General features: G+C 41.7%; 1 protein-coding gene across 1 annotated transcript in view; it reads right to left on the bottom strand.

The window, feature by feature from the left end:
• The window catches only part of LOC121373080 (trichohyalin-like), a 91521-nt gene that overhangs the window by 24552 nt on the left and 40254 nt on the right, over positions 1–26715 (bottom strand). The window contains exons 3-6 of the mRNA XM_041499526.1: positions 18127–19550; positions 13923–14052; positions 10449–10573; positions 3906–4413 (exon numbers count right to left, since the gene is read on the bottom strand). Of these exons, the coding sequence (XP_041355460.1) occupies positions 3906–4413; positions 10449–10573; positions 13923–14052; positions 18127–19550 (2187 nt within the window). The remainder of the gene's footprint in view (positions 1–3905; positions 4414–10448; positions 10574–13922; positions 14053–18126; positions 19551–26715) is intronic.

The following is a 26715-nucleotide window of genomic DNA, read 5'->3' on the forward strand; positions in this document are numbered from 1 at the left end:
ATATGATGCTAATGGACACAATGTTTGACATCCAACAGCCATTGATTAATTAATCAATGTGCTCTATTGGTGTCCACCTTGGCAATGCTTCTTCCGGTCTGAACCAGAGTCCCACGACTGTTGTATTAACCATCGTGGTATGTGCTGTCCTGTCTGCGGGAAATACACATACAAGATCATATGATGCTAATGGACACAATGTTTGACATCCAACAGCCATTGATTAATTAATCAATGTGCTCTATTGGTGTCCACCTTGGCAATGCTTCTTCCGGTCTGAACCAGAGTCCCACGACTGTTGTATTAACCATCGTGGTATGTGCTGTCCTGTCTGCGGGAAATACACATACAAGATCATATGATGCTAATGGACACAATGTTTGACATCCAACAGCCATTGATTAATTAATCAATGTGCTCTATTGGTGTCCACCTTGGCAATGCTTCTTCCGGTCTGAACCAGAGTCCCACGACTGTTGTATTAACCATCGTGGTATGTGCTGTCCTGTCTGCGGGAAATACACATACAAGATCATATGATGCTAATGGACACAATGTTTGACATCCAACAGCCATTGATTAATTAATCAATGTGCTCTATTGGTGTCCACCTTGGCAATGCTTCTTCCGGTCTGAACCAGAGTCCCACGACTGTTGTATTAACCATCGTGGTATGTGCTGTCCTGTCTGCGGGAAATACATATACAAGATCATATGATGCTAATGGACACAATGTTTGACATCCAACAGCCATTGATTAATTAATCAATGTGCTCTATTGGTGTCCACCTTGGCAATGCTTCTTCCGGTCTGAACCAGAGTCCCACGACTGTTGTATTAACCATCGTGGTATGTGCTGTCCTGTCTGCGGGAAATACACATACAAGATCATATGATGCTAATGGACACAATGTTTGACATCCAACAGCCATTGATTAATTAATCAATGTGCTCTATTGGTGTCCACCTTGGCAATGCTTCTTCCGGTCTGAACCAGAGTCCCACGACTGTTGTATTAACCATCGTGGTATGTGCTGTCCTGTCTGCGGGAAATACACATACAAGATCATATGATGCTAATGGACACAATGTTTGACATCCAACAGCCATTGATTAATTAATCAATGTGCTCTATTGGTGTCCACCTTGGCAATGCTTCTTCCGGTCTGAACCAGAGTCCCACGACTGTTGTATTAACCATCGTGGTATGTGCTGTCCTGTCTGCGGGAAATACACATACAAGATCATATGATGCTAATGGACACAATGTTTGACATCCAACAGCCATTGATTAATTAATCAATGTGCTCTATTGGTGTCCACCTTGGCAATGCTTCTTCCGGTCTGAACCAGAGTCCCACGACTGTTGTATTAACCATCGTGGTATGTGCTGTCCTGTCTGCGGGAAATACACATACAAGATCATATGATGCTAATGGACACAATGTTTGACATCCAACAGCCATTGATTAATTAATCAATGTGCTCTATTGGTGTCCACCTTGGCAATGCTTCTTCCGGTCTGAACCAGAGTCCCACGACTGTTGTATTAACCATCGTGGTATGTGCTGTCCTGTCTGCGGGAAATACACATACAAGATCATATGATGCTAATGGACACAATGTTTGACATCCAACAGCCATTGATTAATTAATCAATGTGCTCTATTGGTGTCCACCTTGGCAATGCTTCTTCCGGTCTGAACCAGAGTCCCACGACTGTTGTATTAACCATCGTGGTATGTGCTGTCCTGTCTGCGGGAAATACACATACAAGATCATATGATGCTAATGGACACAATGTTTGACATCCAACAGCCATTGATTAATTAATCAATGTGCTCTATTGGTGTCCACCTTGGCAATGCTTCTTCCGGTCTGAACCAGAGTCCCACGACTGTTGTATTAACCATCGTGGTATGTGCTGTCCTGTCTGCGGGAAATACACATACAAGATCATATGATGCTAATGGACACAATGTTTGACATCCAACAGCCATTGATTAATTAATCAATGTGCTCTATTGGTGTCCACCTTGGCAATGCTTCTTCCGGTCTGAACCAGAGTCCCACGACTGTTGTATTAACCATCGTGGTATGTGCTGTCCTGTCTGCGGGAAATACACATACAAGATCATATGATGCTAATGGACACAATGTTTGACATCCAACAGCCATTGATTAATTAATCAATGTGCTCTATTGGTGTCCACCTTGGCAATGCTTCTTCCGGTCTGAACCAGAGTCCCACGACTGTTGTATTAACCATCGTGGTATGTGCTGTCCTGTCTGCGGGAAATACACATACAAGATCATATGATGCTAATGGACACAATGTTTGACATCCAACAGCCATTGATTAATTAATCAATGTGCTCTATTGGTGTCCACCTTGGCAATGCTTCTTCCGGTCTGAACCAGAGTCCCACGACTGTTGTATTAACCATCGTGGTATGTGCTGTCCTGTCTGCGGGAAATACACATACAAGATCATATGATGCTAATGGACACAATGTTTGACATCCAATAGCCGATGATTAACAAAACAAAGTGCTCTATTGGTGTCCACCTTGGCAATGCTTCTTCCGGTCTGAACCAGAGTCCTACGACTGTTGTATTAACCATCGTGGTATGTGCTGTCCTGTCTGCGGGAAATACACATACAAGATCATATGATGCTAATGGACACAATGTTTGACATCCAACAGCCATTGATTAATTAATCAATGTGCTCTATTGGTGTCCACCTTGGCAATGCTTCTTCCGGTCTGAACCAGAGTCCCACAACTGTTGTATTAACCATCGTGGTATGTGCTGTCCTGTCTGCGGGAAATACACATACAAGATCATATGATGCTAATGGACACAATGTTTGACATCCAATAGCCGATGATTAACAAAACAAAGTGCTCTATTGGTGTCCACCTTGGCAATGCTTCTTCCGGTCTGAACCAGAGTCCTACGACTGTTGTATTAACCATCGTGGTATGTGCTGTCCTGTCTGCGGGAAATACACATACAAGATCATATGATGCTAATGGACACAATGTTTGACATCCAACAGCCATTGATTATTTAATCAATGTGCTCTATTGGTGTCCACCTTGGCAATGCTTCTTCCGGTCTGAACCAGAGTCCCACAACTGTTGTATTAACCATCGTGGTATGTGCTGTCCTGTCTGCGGGAAATACACATACAAGATCATATGATGCTAATGGACACAATGTTTGACATCCAATAGCCGATGATTAACAAAACAAAGTGCTCTAGTGGTGACGTTAAACAAAACTTTAACATTAACATAACATCACTGAATCCAGATTTGACAATCTTACGAGAACATCTCATATCGTCCGCGTTTTGATAGCCATTCATTTGTGCTGACCATAACAATTGTGAAACGTACACTGATCTCTGTCACAAACAGGGCGTGACGTAGCCCGCTTGTAAAGCGGTCTAAGATCGATCCCCGTCGATGGGCCCATTGGGCTATTTCTCGTTCCATCCAGTGCACCACGACTGGTATATCAAAGGCCGTCGTATGTACTATCGTGTCTATATGTGATGGTGCATATAAAAGAGCCCTTGCTACTAATGGAAATGATGTAGCGGGTTTCCTCTCTAGGACTATATGTCAGTTACCAAATGTATGACATCCAATAGCCTATGTTTAATTAATCAGTGTATTCTAGTGTTGTCGCTAAACAAAACAACCAAACAATTCATCTGGAAACTACGTGTCGGAATTACCAAATGTTTGATATCCAACAGCCGATGATTTATTAATCAATGTGCTCTAGTGGTGTCGTTGAACCAAACAAGTGTCAGGACGACAGACACAGATATGTTGAAGACAACGGGGTTTTTTTTTCGGTTGATGAATGCCTTGTCGGTTCACTCTCACTTTTTGTTTCGGTTGGTGAATGCCTTGTCGGTTCACTCTCACTTTTTGTTTCGGTTGCTGAATGCCTTGTCGGTTCACTCTCACTTTTTGTTTCGGTTGCTGAATGCCTTGTCGGTTCACTCTCACTTTTTGTTTCGGTTGCTGAATGCCTTGTCGGTTCACTCTCACTTTTTGTTTCGGTTGCTGAATGCCTTGTCGGTTCACTCTCACTTTTTGTTTCGGTTGGTGAATGCCTTGTCGGTTCACTCTCACTTTTTGTTTCGGTTGCTGAATGCCTTGTCGGTTCACTCTCACTTTTTGTTTCGGTTGCTGAATGCCTTGTCGGTTCACTCTCACTTTTTGTTTCGGTTGCTGAATGCCTTGTCGGTTCACTCTCACTTTTTGTTTCGGTTGATGAATGCCTTGTCGGTTCACTCTCACTTTTTGTTTCGGTTGATGAATGCCTTGTCGGTTCACTCTCACTTTTGCTACCCGCCATACACAGAGCCGGTTTAAGGATCCGTGGGGCCTGTAGTACAAATAACAGCGGGGCCTCCTTCCCAGGATATATATTTTGCAAACCCCTTGGGGAGAGGGGAAACAAATTATCTGTGTTAAATAATGGTACACATCACCGCGGGGCCCCCTGAAGCGCGGGAACCGTAGCACGTGCTATATGTGCTACTAGGATAAACCGGCTCTGTCCATACGTAATAAGGAAAACAGGGACGTAGGCTGGGGGAGGGGTGATCGGGGGTGGGGGTAGGAACGGACGTACCCCCCCCCCCCCCCCCTTCAACCGCTGAAGCAAATCGTCCGCTTTCAGAACTAAAACATACAGGTTTTTATACATACGGAGTTTCTGGTGGTTCAAAAACAAAGTAGAAAAAGAGTCCACTTGGTTCATATTCCAACCCCCAAAACCCACCCCCAGGTCCAGATCACGCTACGCCCCTGGAAAACCTATTTTATTACACCATCACATACGGTGTGTTCTCTCTAATGAAATTACTAGTAACAACAACACACACGCTACCTGTAATGCATCTCAAATGAATCTGGTAGGAGTTGTGCTGAATAGAGCAAGTCTTCGTATTTCTGGAAGTCGTAGAATTCCAAAATAGAAACTCTTATCATCTGTTAAAGGCTTTTGTAGGAGATATCGCTGGCACTATCATTTGCGATATCTCCCGCGATATTCTCCTAAGAGATATCGCTTCTGTTGTTACGTCACTGTGTATGTTTCAGCGCTAAACCTATCATTAGTGACGTCAAGCCACTGTCGTTCTGCTAGTTAACGAATCTACTGCTGCCAAATATAGCGACACTGAATCCTCATTACTGACATTGTTTACAATTGTCGCAAATCAAAAGAAAGATAATGGATGGTAAAAACAAGACCCCCCCCCCCCCCCACACCCCCCCCCCCCCCCCCCCCTCTTCGAGTCTTGTAATATCATAATTTATCAGCACTCGATAAAAGTATAAAAAACACTCGGCAAGCCTCGAATATCATACTTTTATCAACTCGTGCTGATAAATTATGACATCAAAAGACACTCGGGGAGTATCCTCTATATATGCGATCATGTTTTGTTTTGTAGTTTTTTTGCTTTGTTTTTGTTTTGTTTTGTTTTTATTTTGCTTTTATTTGTTTTGGGGTGGGGGTTTTTTGGGGTTTTTTTTTTGCTTTGTTTTGCTTTGTCTTTGTTTTTCTTTTGTTTTGTTTTGTACCAACGGATCTTTTTATATGCACCATCCCACAGCCAGGATAGCACATACCATGACCTTTGATATATCGGTTGTGTTATACTTGCTGCAATGAGAAATATCCCAATGGGTCCACAAACAGAGTGTGTCTGTGCGGCACAGTTATTGTTGAATTCAAGTTCAAATTCTCCCTGTCGTACCAATCCAGATATAAACCACGATTCACAAACCTAAGACTTTCCGTGTCCAAGTAACACGAATCGGGATTACTCAGTTTTGGAAAATCGAAACTAATCAGGCCCGAGACAGATGAATCGGATTGACGGATTATCATTATTTTTTTACAAAGTCACGTGGTTCCTTTTTCCAATACTTAAAATATAGATTAAAAACGAACGATTTATTTCAGTAACATCCCCGCTATCCGTAACTCGTGCCAGCACAATCATTCTGCTGAATGGCATCTTCATTAAAAGGCACCACACTGGGCGCATTTCTTAAAATTTCAGATTTTGGTAAAGATTGTATTGTCTAACGACACCACTAGAACACGTCGGTCAATTAATCATCGGCTACACGATGTAAAACATTTCGTAATTCTAACACGTAGTATTAAAGGAGAACTGTGTACTGTTTCCAGTTAAAACCAAAAAGGATCTTTTATCACTGTCACATTAAAGAAGCACGTGCTACGGTTTTTGCTATACCTGTCGTGGAGCACCGATTTAATAGTTACACCGAGGGGAGAGTTTTACTTTGGAAGAAGTACTGGGCCCCGTTTCACGAAGCGATCTTAGCGCTAAGATCACCTTAAAAAAGAAAGAAAGAAATGTTTTATTTAACGACGCACTCAACACATTTTATTTACGGTTATATGGCGTCAGACATATAATTAAGGACCACACAAATTTTGAGAGGAAACCCGCTGTCGCCACTTCATGGGCTACTCTTCCGATTGGCAGCAAGGGATCTTTTATTTGCGCTTCCCACAGGCAGGATAGCACAAACCATGGCCTTTAATGAACCAGTTATGGATCATTGGTCGGTGTAAGTGGTTTACACCTACCCTCTGAACCTTGCGGAGCACTCACTCAGGGTTTGGAGTCGGTATCTGGATTAAAAATCCCATGCCTCGACTGGGATCCGAACCCAGTACCTACCAGCCTGTTGACCGATGGCCTAACCACGACGCCACCGAGGCCGGTCCTTAAATGCATATGTTATCTATGTAATTACGGTGATCTTAGGGCTAAGATCGCTTCGTGCAACGGGGCCCAGTAATGTTTTATTTAACGAGGAACACCAGCATAAGCGTACGAGACAGAGGGGCGGGGGGACAACTGCTCCCCTCCAAGTACTGGAGCAAAACCTCAAATTCGGGCAAAAATCATAAAGATATTCGGGCAAAATGTACTAACCTGAGACCTTTTTACCATGTATTTCCATTATTTTACCCTCATAATTAGTTGTAATCCATGTAAAAATGCGTAGTGATTCGTTTGGCAGCCATATATAGCTGTTTAGTAGTAATGCTAGTATGAATAAATGTAGTTATGCAGATTCGGGCATTTTCCTTTAATTTGGGGAAAAAACAGCCCCACCCCCTACAAAAATGGGAGCCCATACGCCTATGAACACTTCGGTTATATGGCGTCAAACACCTTGCTAAGGACCACACAGATAATTAGATATGAAACCCACTGTCACCACTTCATGGGCTACTATTTTAGATTAGCAACAAGGGATATTTTATATGTTACCATCCTACAGACAGGATAGAACATACCACGGCCTTTGTTACACCAGTCGTGGAGCACTGGCTGGAAGGAGATACAGCTGACTTTGCGTAGTGGTGGGGATGGATTCTAGATCCATCATACAGTGCGTGATCGTTGTACCTCTGGGCTACATAACTCCGGGGTTTAGTCAAAGACGTATATTAAATTCAAACATAGCTAAAGCCGCTAAGAAAGGAAATGTTTTATTTAACGACACACTCAACACATTTTATTTGCGGTTATATGGCGTGGCACTATTGCCGCTAAAGGTGTAATGTAACATGTATGTAACAAGGTAAGATGTGTGTAGAATGTTGAAATATTAGACAGTGAAAATATTTTAGTGTTTGAAAAAAAAACCCTACTTTTTATAATTATAGTTATTCTAAAGATAATCAAAAACTGTCTTGTCAGTATCAATGTCGGCTTTTCTCTACAACGATATAATGCAAAAAAGGTTAATTATTATTATTATTATTATTAATCTTATTATTAAACTATTATTATTATATTATTATTATTATTATTATTATGTTATTATTAAACTATTATTATTATTATATTATTATTATTAGTAGTAGTATTATTATATTCGTATTATTATTATTATTAAATTATAATTGATTAATTAATCAATATTGCATGTTGTCATCATTAACCTTTTTTCTCAAAGAACGTGGTTGTCATCATAGCAAAGTGAAAGGTCATCCCCTTCTAAAAACTAAATAAATGAAATAAACATATTAAAAAAACATGATTGTTTTTTCATTAATTATGGCAGAATGTATATTGAAAATACTACATGAGCGACCGTGAGATACCATTTATCTTACAACGAGTTGTTTAAAAACGTATCAAATAAGAGGAAGAGGGTTTAAACAACGAGTTGTAAGATAGGTGGTTTCTAACGGACACGAATGTAGTATTCCATTTCTTACATATCTTCAGGAAACAGTTTTAAAATATGTTCAAACGCTTTTTGTTTCAAGTAAAACCTATTTACGGCCCTAGCGCTTATAGTTAACTTGTACGTCACAGAGTGATCGATTCGACCGTGCTTTTATGTCGTTGGATGGTATGGCACTGGTGACCTGGTCATGACCTAGGAGCAGCCAGTCGTACTTGTTTTAACACTATATGTGTTAACAAAAACAACGAATGATGTTCTCACCAGCGGGTGTGAAGAAATTGAGAATAACACATGAGTGGCCATTATATACCATTTTATCTAACAACGAGTTGTTTTAAAATGTATCTAACGAGCGAAAGCGAGTTTGATACGTTTTTAAACAACGAGTTGTGAGATAAATGGTATCTAACGGACACGAATGTATTATTCTATTTCTCACATCATATCCTTAAAAAAACAAAACCAAAAAACCCCCAAAAAACAAAACAAAAACCCCTCACCACCAGGTTTTAAACAAATGAACACATCTTTTTCGTCTAAAAGTTATTTACAGGCCTTGCACTTACGCGTCACAGACAAATGATTGTCGTGTTAATTATACGTCACAGTGTAATCGATTTTGATCGTGTTTTTTCATTGGATGTATGGCACTGGTGACCTGGGGTTTAATTCACAAAGCTCTCTTAGGCTCTGCTAGACAACAAATCATCCTCTTTGCAAGTCTTTTAGCATTGCACTGCGAAATCGCAAAGTTGCGAAAGTTTAGTGAATTAGGCCCTTGAACAGCCAGTCGAATTTCTTGAAATTGTTAACACACGTACATATGCAAACAAGTATCTGTTATCAAAAATAACGAACGATGTTCTCACCAACGGGCGTGCGAGAAAAGATGTTTCATACTGAAGGTAATTCTCAACATGTACATCTTTATCTTCTTCTTTTAACTTCTGTACGATTTTCATAGAGAGTTTTATATTTTCGTCTCATCACGAAATGCGTACGTAATACTTTAGTGTCATACATAACGATTATCTTCATTTTGCTGTCATTATTGGATAAAACTAGGAACGCAACAATGTCTTGGACCAACATTGAACTCATTTCAGTATTTTGTAATTGGCCTGACCGGAAATGAGCTGAAAGCTATTGCCAAGAGACCGTCAGCGTCATGTTTTAATGACGGGTTCGTCCTGTTTGTCTGTTTTCTTGTTACCCATTGTTAAAATGCGGCGTTTCCTTACGTACACCGGGAATATGGAACTGATATCTAAACAAAACACACTCGACGACAATAAAACCAGCTTATTTGCATTCCGCGAATCGTGTAATTCCCACCACTCATATTGCGATCCGTGATTCCTTGCCGCTAAGAAACGTGCCTGCCCCACGGCACTAATTAATGGCGGTGAGAACAAACATATATCTAAAACAGTTGTTGAGCATGATTTAGCATATGTACGTGCTGATGTGCATGCCAATTAATTCTCCCACCTCCACTGAATGCGTTCTCACCCTGAACAGATGCTAATGGTTTGTTGTAAGACATTGGCCTCTCTCGCAGTATAGCAGCGAAAGGTGGTTTCAAATGTATTTGTGACGGAATAGTGTATCTACTAACATTTGTTGGACTGGGAAACTGATTCTGTCTAATGATGGACAATCCCACTTTCCATCTCCCCGTATGTGTCTGCATTTACATCTCTCTCTCTCTCTCTCTCTCTCTCTCTCTCTCTCTCTCTCTCTCTCTCTCTCTCTCTCTCTCTCTCCCTCCAACTCTGTCTCTGTCTGACTCACTCTCCCTCCCATCTCTCTCTCTCTCCCTCCATCTCTCTCTCTCTCTCTCTCTCTCTCTCTCTCTCTGTCTCTCTCCCTCCATCTCTGTCTCTGTCTGACTCACTCTCTCCCTCCATCTCTCTCTCCCTCCATCCCCCTTTCCCTCTCTCTCTCTCTCACTCTTCTCTCGCTCTCCCCTCTCTCTCTCTCTCTCTCTCTCTCTCTCTCTCTCTCTCTCTCTCTCTCTCTCTCTCTCTCTCTCTCTCTCTCTCCCCCACATATGACCGAATCATCAATCAATGTAGTCTCGTTTTTCATGCCGGTGTTACGGGTCAGCTGATTCCAATTTCGGTACGTTCATCAGAGTATTGGAGTGATATCAATAATACTGGCCCAGCCGTCGAGACTCTGCTGGAAGAGGACGTGTGCGGACTGGGTCTCAAATCAGACGACGTCCGCTCGCTGCGACCATTCTTTCCCATCTGCCTAGCGGCCGACGTATCCTCCACCAGAGTGTACTATACCAAATGAAATCCCATAGGCGATCATGTTAACGTTTGTGTTTAAATACACTATATGCAATGCATCAACCAAACTATGACCCATAAATATCAGTATTACAACCCCTACCTGAAAGTATTAACTGAATTAAAAAGGGCTCATTTTCGATTTTTACAACACCCCTACTTTCACACAAAAGTTTAATACTGTTTTTCACAGGTACTCCGTACATGTACATGTTCCAAGCACAAGGCTACTTGACACAGTGGTACTAGATGAAATAAAATTGCATACTTTTGTTTGTTGACCATATGAAACTAATTTTTTTTTCTTTTTACAACCAACACACTCACAGTTTATCACCAATCACTAAACTTGTGGTGTTAACTTCTATATCAAAAGTTCGGTGTACATCGAACTTTGACCCAGCCGGAAGTTATTTAGTTTGGTACTACGGTCACGTCTGTTATGATCGAGACCAGGGGCCGGGACGTAGCCCAGTGGTAAAGGTTACACACCACCATTAATTACTCCATGCAGTTCAAAACAATTTCAATACACCACCATTAATTACTCCATGCAGTTCAAAACAATTTCTATACACCACCATTAATTACTCCATGCAGTTCAATACAATTTCTATACACCACCATTAATTACTCCATGCAGTTCAATACAATTTCACATACATGCAGTCATACAATTTCAATTAATTACTCCATGCAGTTCAATACAATTTCAATACACCACCATTAATTACTCCATGCAGTTCAATACAATTTCAATACACCACCATTAATTACTCCATGCAGTTCAATACAATTTCTATACACCACCATTAATTACTCCATGCAGTTCAATACAATTTCTATACACCACCATTAATTACTCCATGCAGTTCAATACAATTTCAATACACCACCATTAATTACTCCATGCAGTTCAATACACTTTCTATATTAGAATATTTTATAAGCGGTCGTGTAAAAAAATCAACATAGGTCGATCACACACATTTTCAGTTAACGTTAACGTCCCCCATGCCTGAGCAAAGAAATAAATGTTTTATTTAACGACGCACTCAACACATTTTATTTACGGTTATATGGCGTCAGACATATGGTTAAGGACCACACAGATTTTGAAAGGAAACCCGCTGTCGCCACTACATGGGCTACTCTTTCCGATTAGCAGCAAGGGATCTTTTATTTGCGCTTCCCACAGGCAGGATAGCACAAACCATGGCCTTTGTTGAACCAGTTGTGGATCACTGGTCGGTGCAAGTGGTTTACACCTACCCATTGAGCCTTGCGGAGCACTCACTCAGGGTGTGGAGTCGGTATCTGGATTAAAAATCCCATGCCTCGCTTGGGGTCCGAACCCAGTACCTACCAGCCTGTAGACCGATGCCTAACCACTACGCCACCGAGGCCGGTACCATGCCTGATCAATGTATCGTGTTATACAAGTGGCACCATACCACTTAAATACTACAGAGGTCAACCTACCTCTAATCATCAAAGAAAGATTTTAAAAAAAACATATTATAATTTTGTAGTATTTTTTTTTTATGAGGAACTATTTCCTAAACCGGACTTCAATTAAGCTGCTACGATAAGTAACGACACGACAAGTGGTGGTGTGTTACCTAAAGCGCTTGCTTGATGCGAGGTCGGTCTGGGATCGATCCCCATCGGTGTGCCTAATAGCAACGCTGTCATCAGCTGTTCATATTAACATCGTATGACTTTTTACTTCATATTTCTGGCGTATTTAAATGAATGATCAACAAAAGTCACAACGTGGATAGTAGGTTATTTCTAAGGGGTGGGGCGTAGCTCAGAGAACAGAAAGAAAGAAAGAAATGTTTTATTTAACGACGCACTCAACACATTTTATTTACGGTTATATGGCGTCAGACATATGGTTAAGGACAACACAGATTTTGAGAGGAAACCCGCTGTCGCCACTACATGGGCTACTCTTCCGATTAGCAGCAAGGGATCTTTTATTTGCACTTCCCACAGGCAGGATAGCACAAACCATGGCCTTTGTTGAACCAGTTATGGATCACTGGTCGGTGCAAGTGGTTTACACCTACCCATTGAGCCTTGCGAAGCACTCACTCAAGGTGTGGAGTCAGTATCTGGATTAAAAATCCCATGCCTCGCTTGGGGTCCGAACCCAGTACCTACCAGGCTGTAGACCGATGGCCTACCACGACGCCACCGAGGCCGGTCCTCAGAGAACAGAAACAGGGGCCCATTTCACTAAACATCGTAAGTTTACGTCTGCTACTAGCAGTTATACCGGTCGTGCGCTTGCGCGTGTTTAAGATCAATTCCACGCAGTAAATTACATCATTACGGAAGCTGGCGTATTTTTAAAGATAAAAGAAAATGAAATATGTGTTCTTCTAACTATATTTGATGAATTATAATAGTAATAAGAATTGTGGTTTAGTCGTAGATTTACGTTTACGTGCAAAACTAGGCTTACGATGCTTTGTGAAATTGGACCCTGATCTCCCAGAGACAGACGTCCGTGGGTAGGGGAACCATGTTTAAAAGACGAATACTAAACACGTATCCATGTATTGATATATAGCTGTCATGGTATAATCATTAAAGGGACTGTCCTGAGTTAACAACCATTGTAAAATGTGTTCGACCAATAGAGTCTTTTCGACGATATAGCATACAAATTAAAAACATTTTCGTATTTAACATATCAGTGTCTGTATTTACAAGGTGTTTGTTGTTGTCCTAATGCTTATAGTAGCCCAAACCGGATTTTACCTCCCAATAATTTCGTATATACGAAAAATATATATATCACGAATTTAAAATAAACACTGTGTGCTACAAACAGTATGCGACCGCAAGCACATTCGATATACAGACACTGGCATTCTAAACAAGAAAAGTTATTTAGTATGAAACAGTAGTTGCCAACAGTGCTCTGTTACCGCAAACATCTTACAATAGCTGCAAACTGAGAACAGTCCCTTTAAGACGTCTGCAATAAATCGATTATTCACTGCCTGACACTAAATAGATAGACAGATAGATAACTAGTTTAAACATTTAATTTAATTTTATTATTATTACATTTAAAAACAAATGATGAAATAACCATATGTTACACACCAAATAGTGGTAGTTATTATTAGTTTTGCATTATTATTATTATTATTATTATTATTATTGTTGTTGTGTGTTATTATTATTATTATTATTATTATTATTATTTTATTATTATTACCATTATTCTATCTTCTCAAAAAGCGCTAATGTGTCATTAAACAACTATATGTCCTGTATTACGTCCTAATTCGCTGTTACCGTGTAAATTCCATTTTCGTACACTGACGTCCATTTCCAATCGTGATTCACTGTTGTAACCTTGTGGCTTGTTGGCCGGTGCTCTCATTAGGGAGATGGGGCGTAAAGCGGAATAGAATGACATTCTTATGCACCAATCAATCAGGTGCCGGCTGGAGTGATAGGATTAATTTCAAAACTCTGTACTAGATATCGCGAGAAGGAAGATTAACCGCAGTGTCTTATTAGTCAAATAAATCTCGTGCTCTCTCGAGCGCCGGACGTGTGCCAGTCAATACCATTGTGTTACAATATGTTAAAGACACATTGAAATTAATGAAAGAACATTTTCAGGACCTAGGCCGACGAACAAGTCGATATTTTAAAATATTATACAAGTAATTAAAGGGACAGACCCTAGTTTTTAAACACTAAGGCATATTTTTCATCTTGCCCCTAGTTTCAAGCCGTAAAAATGGACACTAAGTTTGGTTAATTTACAAATCTGTAACAAATTTGGATAGAACAGAGAGAAGCAAGTCTGTGACGTTGAAGTACACTAAAATATAGACTAAAACGCAACTCCATAACCGTTACTTCTCAGACGCACGTGCGTTTTAAAAAAATATGAAAAATGCATTTTGTAGTATTAGAAACAGCAGGATGACCAGAAACACTTCGATTGTACGAAAATGGGTAATCTAAACAATAAACTATAAGTAATGTTTGATTGCAGTGATAATAAACGGGTCTAATAGTACAAAATATGGCGTAGTGTTTAAAAGCTAGGGTATGTCCCTTTAAATTTTCTAGATTTAAGTATATGGAATAAAATGAAATAAATAGTCTTGTTCTGAGAGAGAGAGAGAGAGAGAGAGAGAGAGAGAGAGAGAGAGAGAGAGAGAAGAGAGAGAGGAGAGAGAGAAGAGAGAGAGAGAGAGGAGAGAGAGAGAGAGGAGAGAGAGATGGAGAGAGAGAGATGGAAAGAGAGAGAGCGAGAGAGAGAGAGAGAGAGATGAGAGAGAGATGGATAAGGGGGGAGACGAGAGAGAGAGGGGACGAAGAAGATTTTGTTATGTCGAGTTTAAACTTCAATTTCCATTTCGTGTTTTAGAGAAAAAAACATCATGACAGAGAGAGAGAGGGGGGGGGGGGGGGGGAGGAGATGACGATTGAGGAAACAGGAAAAAAAAAAAAAACACCAGTAGATTATTAAAATACTAATCATAACGGAGAAAAAAACATAAAAAGAGCAAAAGAGAGAAATATTTTTTAAAAATTTAATGTCGATTTTAAACTCTATTAAGGTGCTATGTATTGCAATATTTTTCTGCCAAAAATGTTGATACTTTGAGAACAAAACACCCTCAGCTATATGACAAAAAATTGCAACCAAATAGAATTTGCTGGTAGAAAAAAAAGAAGAAAGTATTTCCCTTGAGTGTGTGTCACCATTAAAGTGACCACCCCACACACACACACATTAAGTATTTCAAAAATTATTTTCAAACGAATATTATGTGTGGTTGTTCCTTAAAAAAGTTATTTATTACGATTTCTCTTTCCATAGGACTTTTTAATACATTGTCCTGGATACTAAATATTGCAGTTTTAACTTTGACATATGAACATTTAATGCCTACACTCGGGAAAAATATTGTAAAATAGGACCTTTATGCCTAAACCACCAACTTTGTAGAACCTTTATTACCCTGGATAAAAATATGCAATCAACTTTGACATAAATGCCTACGAGAAAAAATAATTGTTTCAACTTTGACTTTATACCTTTAATATCTATTAAAACTTAAAAGCGTTTAATGCCTATGGACCCAACTAGAATTTGACATAGGACCTTAAATTCTAAAATTTCATTTGTAGTCAACTTGGACACAGGACCTTAATGCCTATTAAAGGTTTGCATAGACCTTTAATGCCTATGTCAAATATTGGCAATAATAGGCGTTTTTTTAATGCCTGCCAAAAATATTGAGTTCAAATGTAGAACCTTTAATGCCTACGGACTTTGATACAAATATTGCAAAGTTTTTCATACCCATAGGACCTTTAATGCCTACGGACCGGGATACTAAATTGTTTCAAATTGCCTAACCAAATAATTTGTAGTTTTTAACTTTGACATAGGACGTTTAATGCGTTAGGAATCAAAAAAAATTACAGTTTCAACTTTGACATAGGACCTTTAATGCTTATGGACCTTGGATACTTATTAGAGGGGACCTTTAATCCATGGAGTAAATATTATTGTTTCAACTTTGACATATGACTTTTAATGCCTACGGACTTCCACTGTAGTTATACGTACACATTCCTACGAACATTTAAGTATTTCTTTAATGCCTTATTTGTCAACTACACAGGACCTTAAATTACGAACCCGGGAAACTAAATTTCAACTTTGGTGTATGGACCTTGATTAATTTATTGTAGTTTGACATAGGACCTTTATGCCTACGAATAAAATTTGAAAATAGGACGAAAATATTATTACAGTTTCAACTTTGACATAGGACCTTTAATACTTACGGATCTTGGATACTAAATATTGACACAGTTTAATGCCCAACTTTGACATATGACATTTTAATGCCTACGGACACTGGATACTAAATATTGTAGTTTTAACTTTGACATAGGACCTTTAATGGCTACGGACCCGGGATACTAAATATTGTAGCTTCAACTTTGACACAGGACCTTTAATGCCTATGGACCTTGGATACTAAATATTATTGTTTCAACTTTGACATAGGACCTTTAATGCCTACGGACCCTGGATACTAAATATTGTAGTTTTAACTTTGACATAGGACCTTTAATGACTACGGACTCGGGATACTAACTATTGTAGTTTTAACTTTGACATAGGACCTTTAATGACTACGGACTCGGGATACTAAATATTGTAGTTTTAACTTTGACATAGGACCTTTAATGACTACGGACTCGGGATACTAAATATTGTAGTTTTAACTTTGACATAGGACCTTTAATGACTCCGGATAGGACTAACTTTGTAAACTTGACATAGGAATGACTACGGACTCGGGATACTAAATATTGTAGTTTTAACTTTGACATAGGACCTTTAATGACTACGGACTCGGGATACTAAATATTGTAGTTTTAACTTTGACATAGGACCTTTAATGCGTTAGGAATCAAGATACTAAATATTGTAGTTTCAACTTTGACATAGGACCTTTAATGCCTATGGACCTTGGATACTAAATATTGTAGTTTTAACTTTGACATATGACCTTTAATGCCTACGGACCGTGGATGCTAAATATTGTAGTTTTAACTTTGACATAGAACCTTTAATGCGTTAGGAATCAAGATACTAAATATTGTAGTTTCAACTTTGACATAGGACCTTTAATGCCTATGGACCTTGGATACTAAATATTGTAGTTTTAACTTTGACATAGGACCTTTAATGCCTACGGACCCTGGATACTAAATATTGTAGTTTTAACTTTGACATAGGACCTTTAATGACTACGGACTCGGGATACTAACTATTGTAGTTTTAACTTTGACATAGGACCTTTAATGACTACGGACCCTGGATACTAAATATTGTAGTTTTAACTTTGACATAGGACGTTTAATGCGTTAGGAATCAAGATACTAAATATTACAGTTTCAACTTTGACATAGGACCTTTAATGCGTTCGGACTCAAGATACCGTCATTAACTAAGCTGTTAGGCAGATGACATCTAAAGAGACATTTCTTACATTTCTTCAAACATTAAATCGTTATTGGCATGGTAACATATATCACGGACATCGATATACAAGTTGGACGGATGAAATCAGAGAAAGGATCCACCGGGAAGATGGGGTGGGCTGTGTGTATGTGTGTGTGTGTGTGTGTGTGTGTGGGCGGGGGGTCGAACCTACGACCAAACCCACTAAGCTAGATCCCGCCCCGTTTTATCCAGACCTACAAATATTAGATTCCTGCCTTTCGTTGCCAATGGCAATACTCATTATTGTCTCAAGACGCCCCCCCCCCCCCCCCCCCCCCCAACATTACCCCTTACTTTGACATTTCCACCGTTTGTGCACAAAGTACCAATGGCATATCTCAGGGTGTAGTTTAATATTGGTTTTATCGAAAAAAGAGAAATTTTTGTTTGTTTAAAGAATTAAAAAAAAAAGAGAAGAAAATTAGGAAGATTAGGAAATTGGTTGTTAGTAAATATCAGAAGGTCACACGAGTCCCCGTGGAGTGGCGCTCTTATAAAATCATATTGTCCTATTCTGCGAGAATTGATAAACTGCCAGTCTCGTAAAAAACGTCTTGTCTTGTTCTGTGAGAACTGAGAATTGAGAAACTGGCCGCCTCGTAAAAACATCTTGTCTTGTTCTGTGAGAACTGACAAGTGAGAAATTGGCCGTCTCGTAAAAGCATCTTGTCTTGTTCTGTGAGAACTGAGCAATTGGCCGTCTCGTAAAAACGTCTTGTCTTGTTCTGTGAGAACTGAGAAACTGGCCGCCTCGTAAAAACATCTTCTCACTGAGCAATTGCCAGTCTCGTAAAAAAAAACCCATCTTGTCTTGTTCTGCGAGAACTGAGAAATTGGCCGTCTCGTAAAAACATCTTGTCTTGTTCTGTGAGAACTGAGAAACTGGCCGTCTCGTAAAAACATCTTGTTCTGTTCTGTGAGAACTGAGAAATTAGCCGTCTCGTAAAAAACATCTTGTCTTGTTCTGTGAGAACTGACAAGTGAGAAATTGGCCGTCTCGTAAAAACGCCTTGTCTTGTTCTGTGAGAACTGAGAAACTGGCCGCCTCGTAAAAACATCTTGTCTTGTTCTGTGAGAACTGAGAAATTGGCCGTCTCGTAAAAACGTCTTGTCTTGTTCTGTGAGAACTGAGAAACTGGCCGCCTCGTAAAAACATCTTGTCTTGTTCTGTGAGAGAAACTGGCCGCCTCGTAAAAACATCTTGTCTTGTTCTGTGAGAACTGACAAGTGAGAAATTGGCCGTCTCGTAAAAGCATCTTGTCTTGTTCTGTGAGAACTGAGCAATTGGCCGTCTCGTAAAAACGTCTTGTCTTGTTCTGTGAGAACTGAGAAACTGGCCGCCTCGTAAAAACATCTTCTCACTGAGCAATTGCCAGTCTCGTAAAAAAAAACCCATCTTGTCTGAGAAATGTCTCTAAAGACCTCTTCTCTTGTTCTGTGAGAACTGAGAAATTGGCCGTCTCGTAAAAACATCTTGTCTTGTTCTGTGAGAACTGAGAAACTGGCCGTCTCGTAAAAACATCTTGTTCTGTTCTGTGTGAACTGAGAAATTAGCCGTCTCGTAAAAAACATCTTGTCTTGTTCTGTGAGAACTGACAAGTGAGAAATTGGCCGTCTCGTAAAAACGCCTTGTCTTGTTCTGTGAGAACTGAGAAACTGGCCGCCTCGTAAAAACATCTTGTCTTGTTCTGTGAGAACTGAGAAATTGGCCGTCTCGTAAAAACGTCTTGTCTTGTTCTGTGAGAACTGAGAAACTGGCCGTCTCGTAAAAACATCTTGTTCTGTTCTGTGAGAACTGAGAAATTGGCCGTCTCGTAAAAACATCTTGTCTTGTTCTGTGAGAACTGAGAAATTGGCCGTCTCGTAAAAACATCTTGTCTTGTTCTGCGAGAACTAAGAATTGAGAAATTGGCCGCCTCGTAAAAACATCTTATCTTGTTCTGCGAGAACTAAGAACTGAGAAACTGGCCGCCTCGTAAAAACGTCCTTAAAAAGACTCAGATTAGCAACTGTTACAAGAAGTTTGTTTGTTTTCATCACATTGATTTTTTAATCATCGGATATTGAATGTCAAACATTTTGGTTATTTCGACATAGTCTTAGAGAGGAAAGCTGCTACATTTTTCCATTAGTAGCAAGGGATCTTTTATATGCGCCATCCCACAGACAGCATAGCACATACCACAGACTTTGATATACCAGTCGTGGTGCACTGGATAGAGCGAGAAATAGTCCAATGGGCCCTTTTAGGGAGGATCGATCCAAGACCGAACGCGCATCAAGGGAGCGCTTTATCACTTGGTCAACCCGACAGATGCGTTGAACCCCCCCCCCCCCCCCCCCCCCCCCCCGCACACACACACACACAACACGCACTGTGCTAATGTCTCTTACTGTTTGATTCAGACACTTGAGAGTGTGTTTGTTGCAGTGTTGCTCTGTGTTCCTGTCAGTGTAGGCATATGAAAGGGTGACTGATTTTTAGGGGAGGGATCATGGTTTGTTTAAAGGCTGATTCTTCTGTTCTTTTATGTGGTGTGTGTTTTACTGTTGCTTTCATTTCGGGTGTTTTTCGGTTTTGTTTGTTTCTATGTTTGTCTAGATTTAGTTTTTGATATTGGAGGGAATGTTTTCTTTCACACACCCCCTCTCTCCATCTCTCTTTCTCCCTTTTTCTCTCTCATCCTCTCTCTCTCTCTCTCTCTCTCTCTCTCTCTCTCTCTCTCTCTCTCTCTCTCTCTCTCTCTCTCTCTCTCTCTCTCTCACTCGGGGTTCGGATCCCAGTCGAGGCATGGGATTTTTAATCCAGATACCGACTCCAAACCCTGAGCGAGTGCTCTGCAAGACTCAATGGGTAGGTGTAAATCACTTGCACCGACCATAACTGGTTCAACAAAGGCCATGGTTTGTGCTATCCTGCCTGAGAGAAGCGCAAATAAAAGATCCCTTGCTGCTAATCGGAAAGAGTAGCCCATGTAGTGATGACAGCGGGTTTCCTCTCAAAATCTGTGTGGTCCTTAACCATGTCTGACACCATATAACCGTAAATAAAATGTGTTGAGTGCGTCGTTAAATAAAACATTTTTTTTTTTTTTTTTTTTCTTCTCTCTCTCTCTCTCTCTCTCTCTCTCTCTCTCTCTCTCTCTCACTCTCAACCCTCAACTTATCACTGGGTTCTGGTTATTGTTATTCTAATTATTTTTTTATATATAAACTGAAACTAATTATTTTAAACTTGATACCGCCATGATGGTTGTAACCAAATCACCGGAGAATAAATAAATAAATATAATTTTCAAGTAAATTATACGAAGAGTGTTATTATAGTCTGAGATGGTAATTCATTTAACGTCGTGCGATGCTAATGACAGCGGCCATGACCTGCAATCGACCGCTGTAACATTACTCAACAAGATATGGCCGGAACAGGAAAATTTCGCCGTATGAGAATACCAGGTCAGGAAAGTCAGCATCAATAACAGTGACAAGCAAGGCGTTGATGATCCGTAGGTCTCCGAGTAGTTGTCGGATGGTCTTCGGCTAATATTCACAACCCTTCCAGCACTTCCGGTTAATAGTTTTATGTACACAACCCATGTTTTACCCTTGGCATGTGTTGTTCTAATTGTAAACAAGGGTCTGGCAATAATAATAAAATAAAAAAAATAATATATATATACGTGTATATATATATATATATATATATATATATATATATATATATATATATATATATATATGGCAGACATTCGGCCAACCTCGGGTAATGTCAGGCAGGTGTTCGGCCTAGTTCGGCCAATCTCGGTTAATGTTCGGCATGTGTTCGGACAAACCCGCTTAGTGTTGGACAAGTGTTGGACATAGTTCGGCCAAGCTCGCTTAATTTTCGACCGCTTGTCGGTAGACTCCTTCTCGGCGCTGACCACTTCCAAGCTAACTCTCGATGAAGCTGGACACTGTCGCCTGTTCTCTCGACTTGTACCCCCCCCCCTCCCCCCACCTGGGGGGCTTGAGTGCAAGCTTTGGATCGCTGCTGGAGTTTCGCGTCGCGTACACCGGGTCACGGGCAACCGTGACTTTGGTGTACGGCGACTCGGACTTGCAGAAGAGGAAGGGAAGAGGACGGAGGAAGAAGAAACGTGCGCCAGGAGCGGCTCAAAGGGGAACAAAATTGGCGGCTCAACCGCCAGCGGTGGTCCCTTCTGCGTCGCCGCCCCCGGCTCGGCCCAAGACGAAAGGACCAGCTCATCCGGACCCGCCGTCAACACCGAGGGATGTTCTCAACGCGCCGATGTGCGAGACGCCCGCAGACGGACCTCCATCTCCCTCTACGCCATCGCCTACACGTAACTGGCCACTGTCACCAGTCTTGCCAGTTCGGAAGGCGGCGGTCCGGGCAGAAGCCGTTGCGAAGAGGAAGGCCGTCGCTCAGCCGAGCGACCAGCCTGACAAGGCAAGGCCTCCGCCTTCACAGGCACCGTCCCCCTCCGACTCGGAAGCCGTCTGGAAAGTTCAGATCGGGAAAATCAGGTCCGGCTTCCTGAAGTTCGTGCAGGGGGACACCTCGGATCCGGCATTACTGATGGGTGGACTAGAGGAACCAGAGCTGAAACAACTGCCTGATGGAAGCGCTTACGAGCTACACACCATCAAGTCTACCACCGGCAAGACGGGGTTGGTACTAACTCAACGCCGAGAAGGAGTCTATCGACAAGCGGTCCTAGTTAGAGAGATGGATAGCCATACCATCCACAGGATCGTCAAGGCCCTTTTCGGCAACGACTACCGGAGTGTTATAACCATCCTTGCTGACCAGAGATGGAAGCACTTCATCCCCGCCTTTGCCGGTTCTCCGCTCATCAGTTCGCCGTAGGCCAACCTCCACACCCTTAACGGCCTTAACGAGGCCACTCACGTGGACATATAGATTGGACTTTAAACATTTAGACCTTCGTTCAAAATTTTATGTCGAAATTAAACTAGTTATCATCATCATCATCATGGGCGCTGAGTTAGTACCAACTCCGTCTTGCCGGCTGTAGACTTGATGGTGTGTAGCTCGTAAGCGCTTCCATCAGGCAGTTGTTGTAGCTCTGGTTCCTCTAGTCCGCCCATCAGTGATGCCGGATCCGAGGTGTCCCCCTGCACGAACTTAGGAAGCCGGACCTGTGTTAAAAATGGGCAGAATTTTGAAAATAGCAATTAATAAAAAGTTAATAGAATAAAATAAAAAAAATAAAAAAAATATTACAAGCCAAAAATAAAAAGAATTGACTGCTCGGCCGAATATTTATATAATTTGGAGCATTTTAGAAGCACAGTCCAAAAATAAATAAGAGAAAGAAGAGAGGATCGGACTATTTAATAATATTTTAAAAAAAGAAGTAATTTCGACATAAAATTTTGAACGAAGGTCTAAATGTTTAAAGTCCGATCTATATGTTGAAGGTGGAGGCCTTGCCTTGTCAGGCTGGTTGCTCGGCTGAGCGACGGCCTTCCTCTTCGCAACGGCTTCTGCCCGGACCGCCGCCTTCCGAACTGGCAAGACTGGTCACAGTGGCCAGCTACGTGTAGGCGGTGGCGTAAAGGGAGATGGAGGTCCGTCTGCGGGTGTCTCGTACATCGGCGCGTTGAGAACATCCCTCGGTGTTAACGGCGGGTCCGGATGAGCTGGTTCTTTCGTCTTGGGTCGAGTCGGGGGCGGCGACGCAGAAGGGACCGCCGCTGGCGGTTGAGCCGCCAGTTTTGCACCCCCCCCATGCCGCCCCTGGCGCACTTTTCCTCTTCTTCCTCCACCTCCTCTTCGTCTTCTCGAATGCGTCGCCGTACACCAAAAGTCATGGTTGCTCGTGACCCGGTGTACGCGATGCAGTCCTCGAGTAAGTCCACGTAGCTTTGTATCGGTACCCCCCCCCCCCTCCCCGCAGGTGTGTGTGTGTGTGTGTGTGTGTGTGTGTGTGGGGGGGTAATGCGATAGAAACTGACGACACGTCTGATCTCATCGTGAGTCAAGCTGAGAGTGTTGCACTCTGAAAACACCTGCTTTAAAACTTTTTTCTTCTTCTTCTTCTCGCAAATTCAATACAATAATATGTTTCATCGGCGCGTTTCGTCACACTCATCTCTTACGTGTTGTAATAAATTCCCCGGGGTCTTCTTCTACGCGTTGACGTCATTTTGTTCAATTTCCAAACTCACAGATTTGACTATAGACGTGAAAGTGAATTATCCGCCGTGTGTATAAAACATCGCTCGTGGTGATCGCTGGAAAGCTGATTTCTCCACGGACAAGCCGCGTTTCCTTAACTGTCGATAATAACAAACATATGGCGCTCTCTTGCGTTTTTTTTCTTTTCCATTTCGTTTTCACTTTTTTTTATTATTATTATTATTCTTTTTTGTTTTGTTTTCAGTTTGAAAACTAACGTCGTATCGCGTGCATTATCACGATGTACGGAAATTGAATGTCCTTGTTAAGCTCAACAAATACATTAACATTGTCGTGTTATATTTATTGCGTGTTGATGTAGGATGGATCCCTGTCGATGGACCCACTGGGCTATTTGTCGTTCCAGCCAGTGCAACATGATTCGTAGGCTTATTACAAAAGCCGTGGTATGTGCTATCCTGTCTATGGGATGTTGCATATAAAAGATCGCTTGCTACAATTGGACAAATGTAGCTGGTTTCCTCTCTCAGATTACACGTCAGAATTAACAAATATTTGACATCCCATGGGCGGATCCAGGAAATATTTTTAGGGGGGGGACCAAAAAAGAAGGGCACATTGACTCGTCAAAAGGGCACCTTATTACAAGTTTTGATATTTACAATTAATATGAATTCCTACAGTTCTACGTCATAATATACTAGCAATAATGAAGTAAATTGGCGTCACTCGCGTTAGAACCTCAATGGGGCCCCATTGAGACTCAATAACACAGACACATATCTGCAAGCTTGCGCATGTACACGAAAATCTTGATTTCATTTATCTACAATATAATTATTGTTTACTTAAAAAAAAAAAAATTCTACAAACAAAAAGGGCACTTGGACATTTTGAGGGCACTTGAACAATTTTTTGGGGGGACGCGTCCCCCTTGTCCCCCCCCCCCCCTTGGATCCGCCCATGCATCCAATAGCCGACGATTAATACACGAATACGCTCTAGTGGTGTCGTTAATGTTTTACTTTAGTCTTTTGTGGATTTTAAAGAAATATACTCTTCAAAAGAAGAAACGCAAAACCACATTGTCGTAACATTTGGAGAATTGATTTAATTATTGAATGGTGAGTCTGATAATTACCAAATGTTGCAGGATTGTTCACAATTCACTCTAGTCCATTGTGAGTAAGTGATAGGACACACCACCAAGGTCAAGGTCATCTGGAGTCAATACCGGGTGTGGCCTCCGCGTGTGTTGACAACTGCCTGGCACCGCCTGCCCATTGAAGCAACCAGAGTACGGATGACGTCCCGGGGGATGGTGGCCCACTCGGCCTGCAAGGCTGCTGCCAGCTCGGGCAGGGTCTGGGGCTGTGGTTGTCGCTGTCGGAGGCGTCGGTCCAACTCGTCCCATAGATTCTCAATTGGGTTCAAATCCGGTGATATCGATGGCCAAGGAAGGACATTAATGTTGTTGTTCTGTAGGAAAGCCGTTGTGAGACGTGCTGTGTGAGGCCTGGCGTTGTCATGTTGGAACACTGCGTTGGCGTTGGCCATAACTGGAACGATGTGTGGCCGGAGGATCTGGTCAATGTAGCCCTGTGCATTCAGGTTGCCCTGCACGTGGACCAGGTCAGTTCTGCCAGTGTGTGAGATGGCTGCCCACACCATGACACTACCCCCGCCGAATCTGTCCACTTCCTACACGCAGTTTGCCGCATAACGTTCACCACGACGCCTATACACGCGACATCTCCATCATGACGTCGGAGCAGAAATCGGGACTCGTCACTGAACCACACCTGTCTCCATCGCAGTTGAGGCCATTGTCGATGAATCTGGCACCACTGCAGTCGGAGTCGACGGTGTTGTGGTGTTAAGATGACACCTCGAACTGGACGTCTGGCACGAATTCCTACCTCACGTAGGCGGTTCCGTGGCGGTCTGGTCGGATATCCTGCGCAAACCTGGTATTGCTGCGGCTGTGTAGGTGGCAGTAGTCAATCGTTCCCCGAAGGTGGCGTACCCGGATGTAGCGGTCCTGCCCGGGGTAGTGACCCGTGGTCGACCGGATCTAGGGAGGTCACGTGTTGATCCATGTTGCTGGTAACGGTCCCACAGTCTGGAGATGGTGCTTGGGGACACATGGAATGCCCTGGCAACGGCCGTTCTGGATTCGCCTGCGTCTAGTCGGCCGATGGCATTGTTTCTCTGTGGTTCACTGAGACGTGGCATGTCCTGGATTGTCAACTGTCGGCCAGATACAGAGGCCAGGCAAGCGAACACCCTGCACTTTTATACTGTCGGTGTTCATGTTGCACGTGCAGACAACGCACGTGCAGTGGTGACATGGTTTGCACGTGGCTGCGTTTTTGCGAATATTCACATTTTGGAACTTTATTGTACAGTAGCTGCGTTTTATCGAATGTAACCGTGGGAATGTGTTTGGGACATGCAATGACCTTATATTCACAAAGCATGAACCGGTAGGAAACATAAAATCGGAGTTATAACCCATTTGTACCCTTTTGCGTTTCTTTTTTTGAAGAGTATATATCACTATATTCATATCCGTTTGATATATACTCTTCAAAACAAAGAAGAAAAAAAAAGAAGAAACTTGACATTGATTTTCAAAGTTTAAATAAAAATAAATCCCTGGTAAACCAAAGATCACGACGCCATAGGAAGAGGATTGCTCTGTACATGTCCGAAACAGTATTTCTGGGAATCCACTTGAAACGTGTACACAAGCATATGTGTGACATAGGGGTGGGCAAAATGTCAGTATCGGTTATGACCACCACAAGCCCTGATGACAGCTTGACAACGGCGACGCACAGAAGCAATCAAACGTTGCACACACGTTGTGGAATGTTCTGCCACTCA

This window comes from Gigantopelta aegis, chromosome 5, assembly GCF_016097555.1.
Source record: "Gigantopelta aegis isolate Gae_Host chromosome 5, Gae_host_genome, whole genome shotgun sequence".
Taxonomy (NCBI): domain Eukaryota; kingdom Metazoa; phylum Mollusca; class Gastropoda; order Neomphalida; family Peltospiridae; genus Gigantopelta; species Gigantopelta aegis.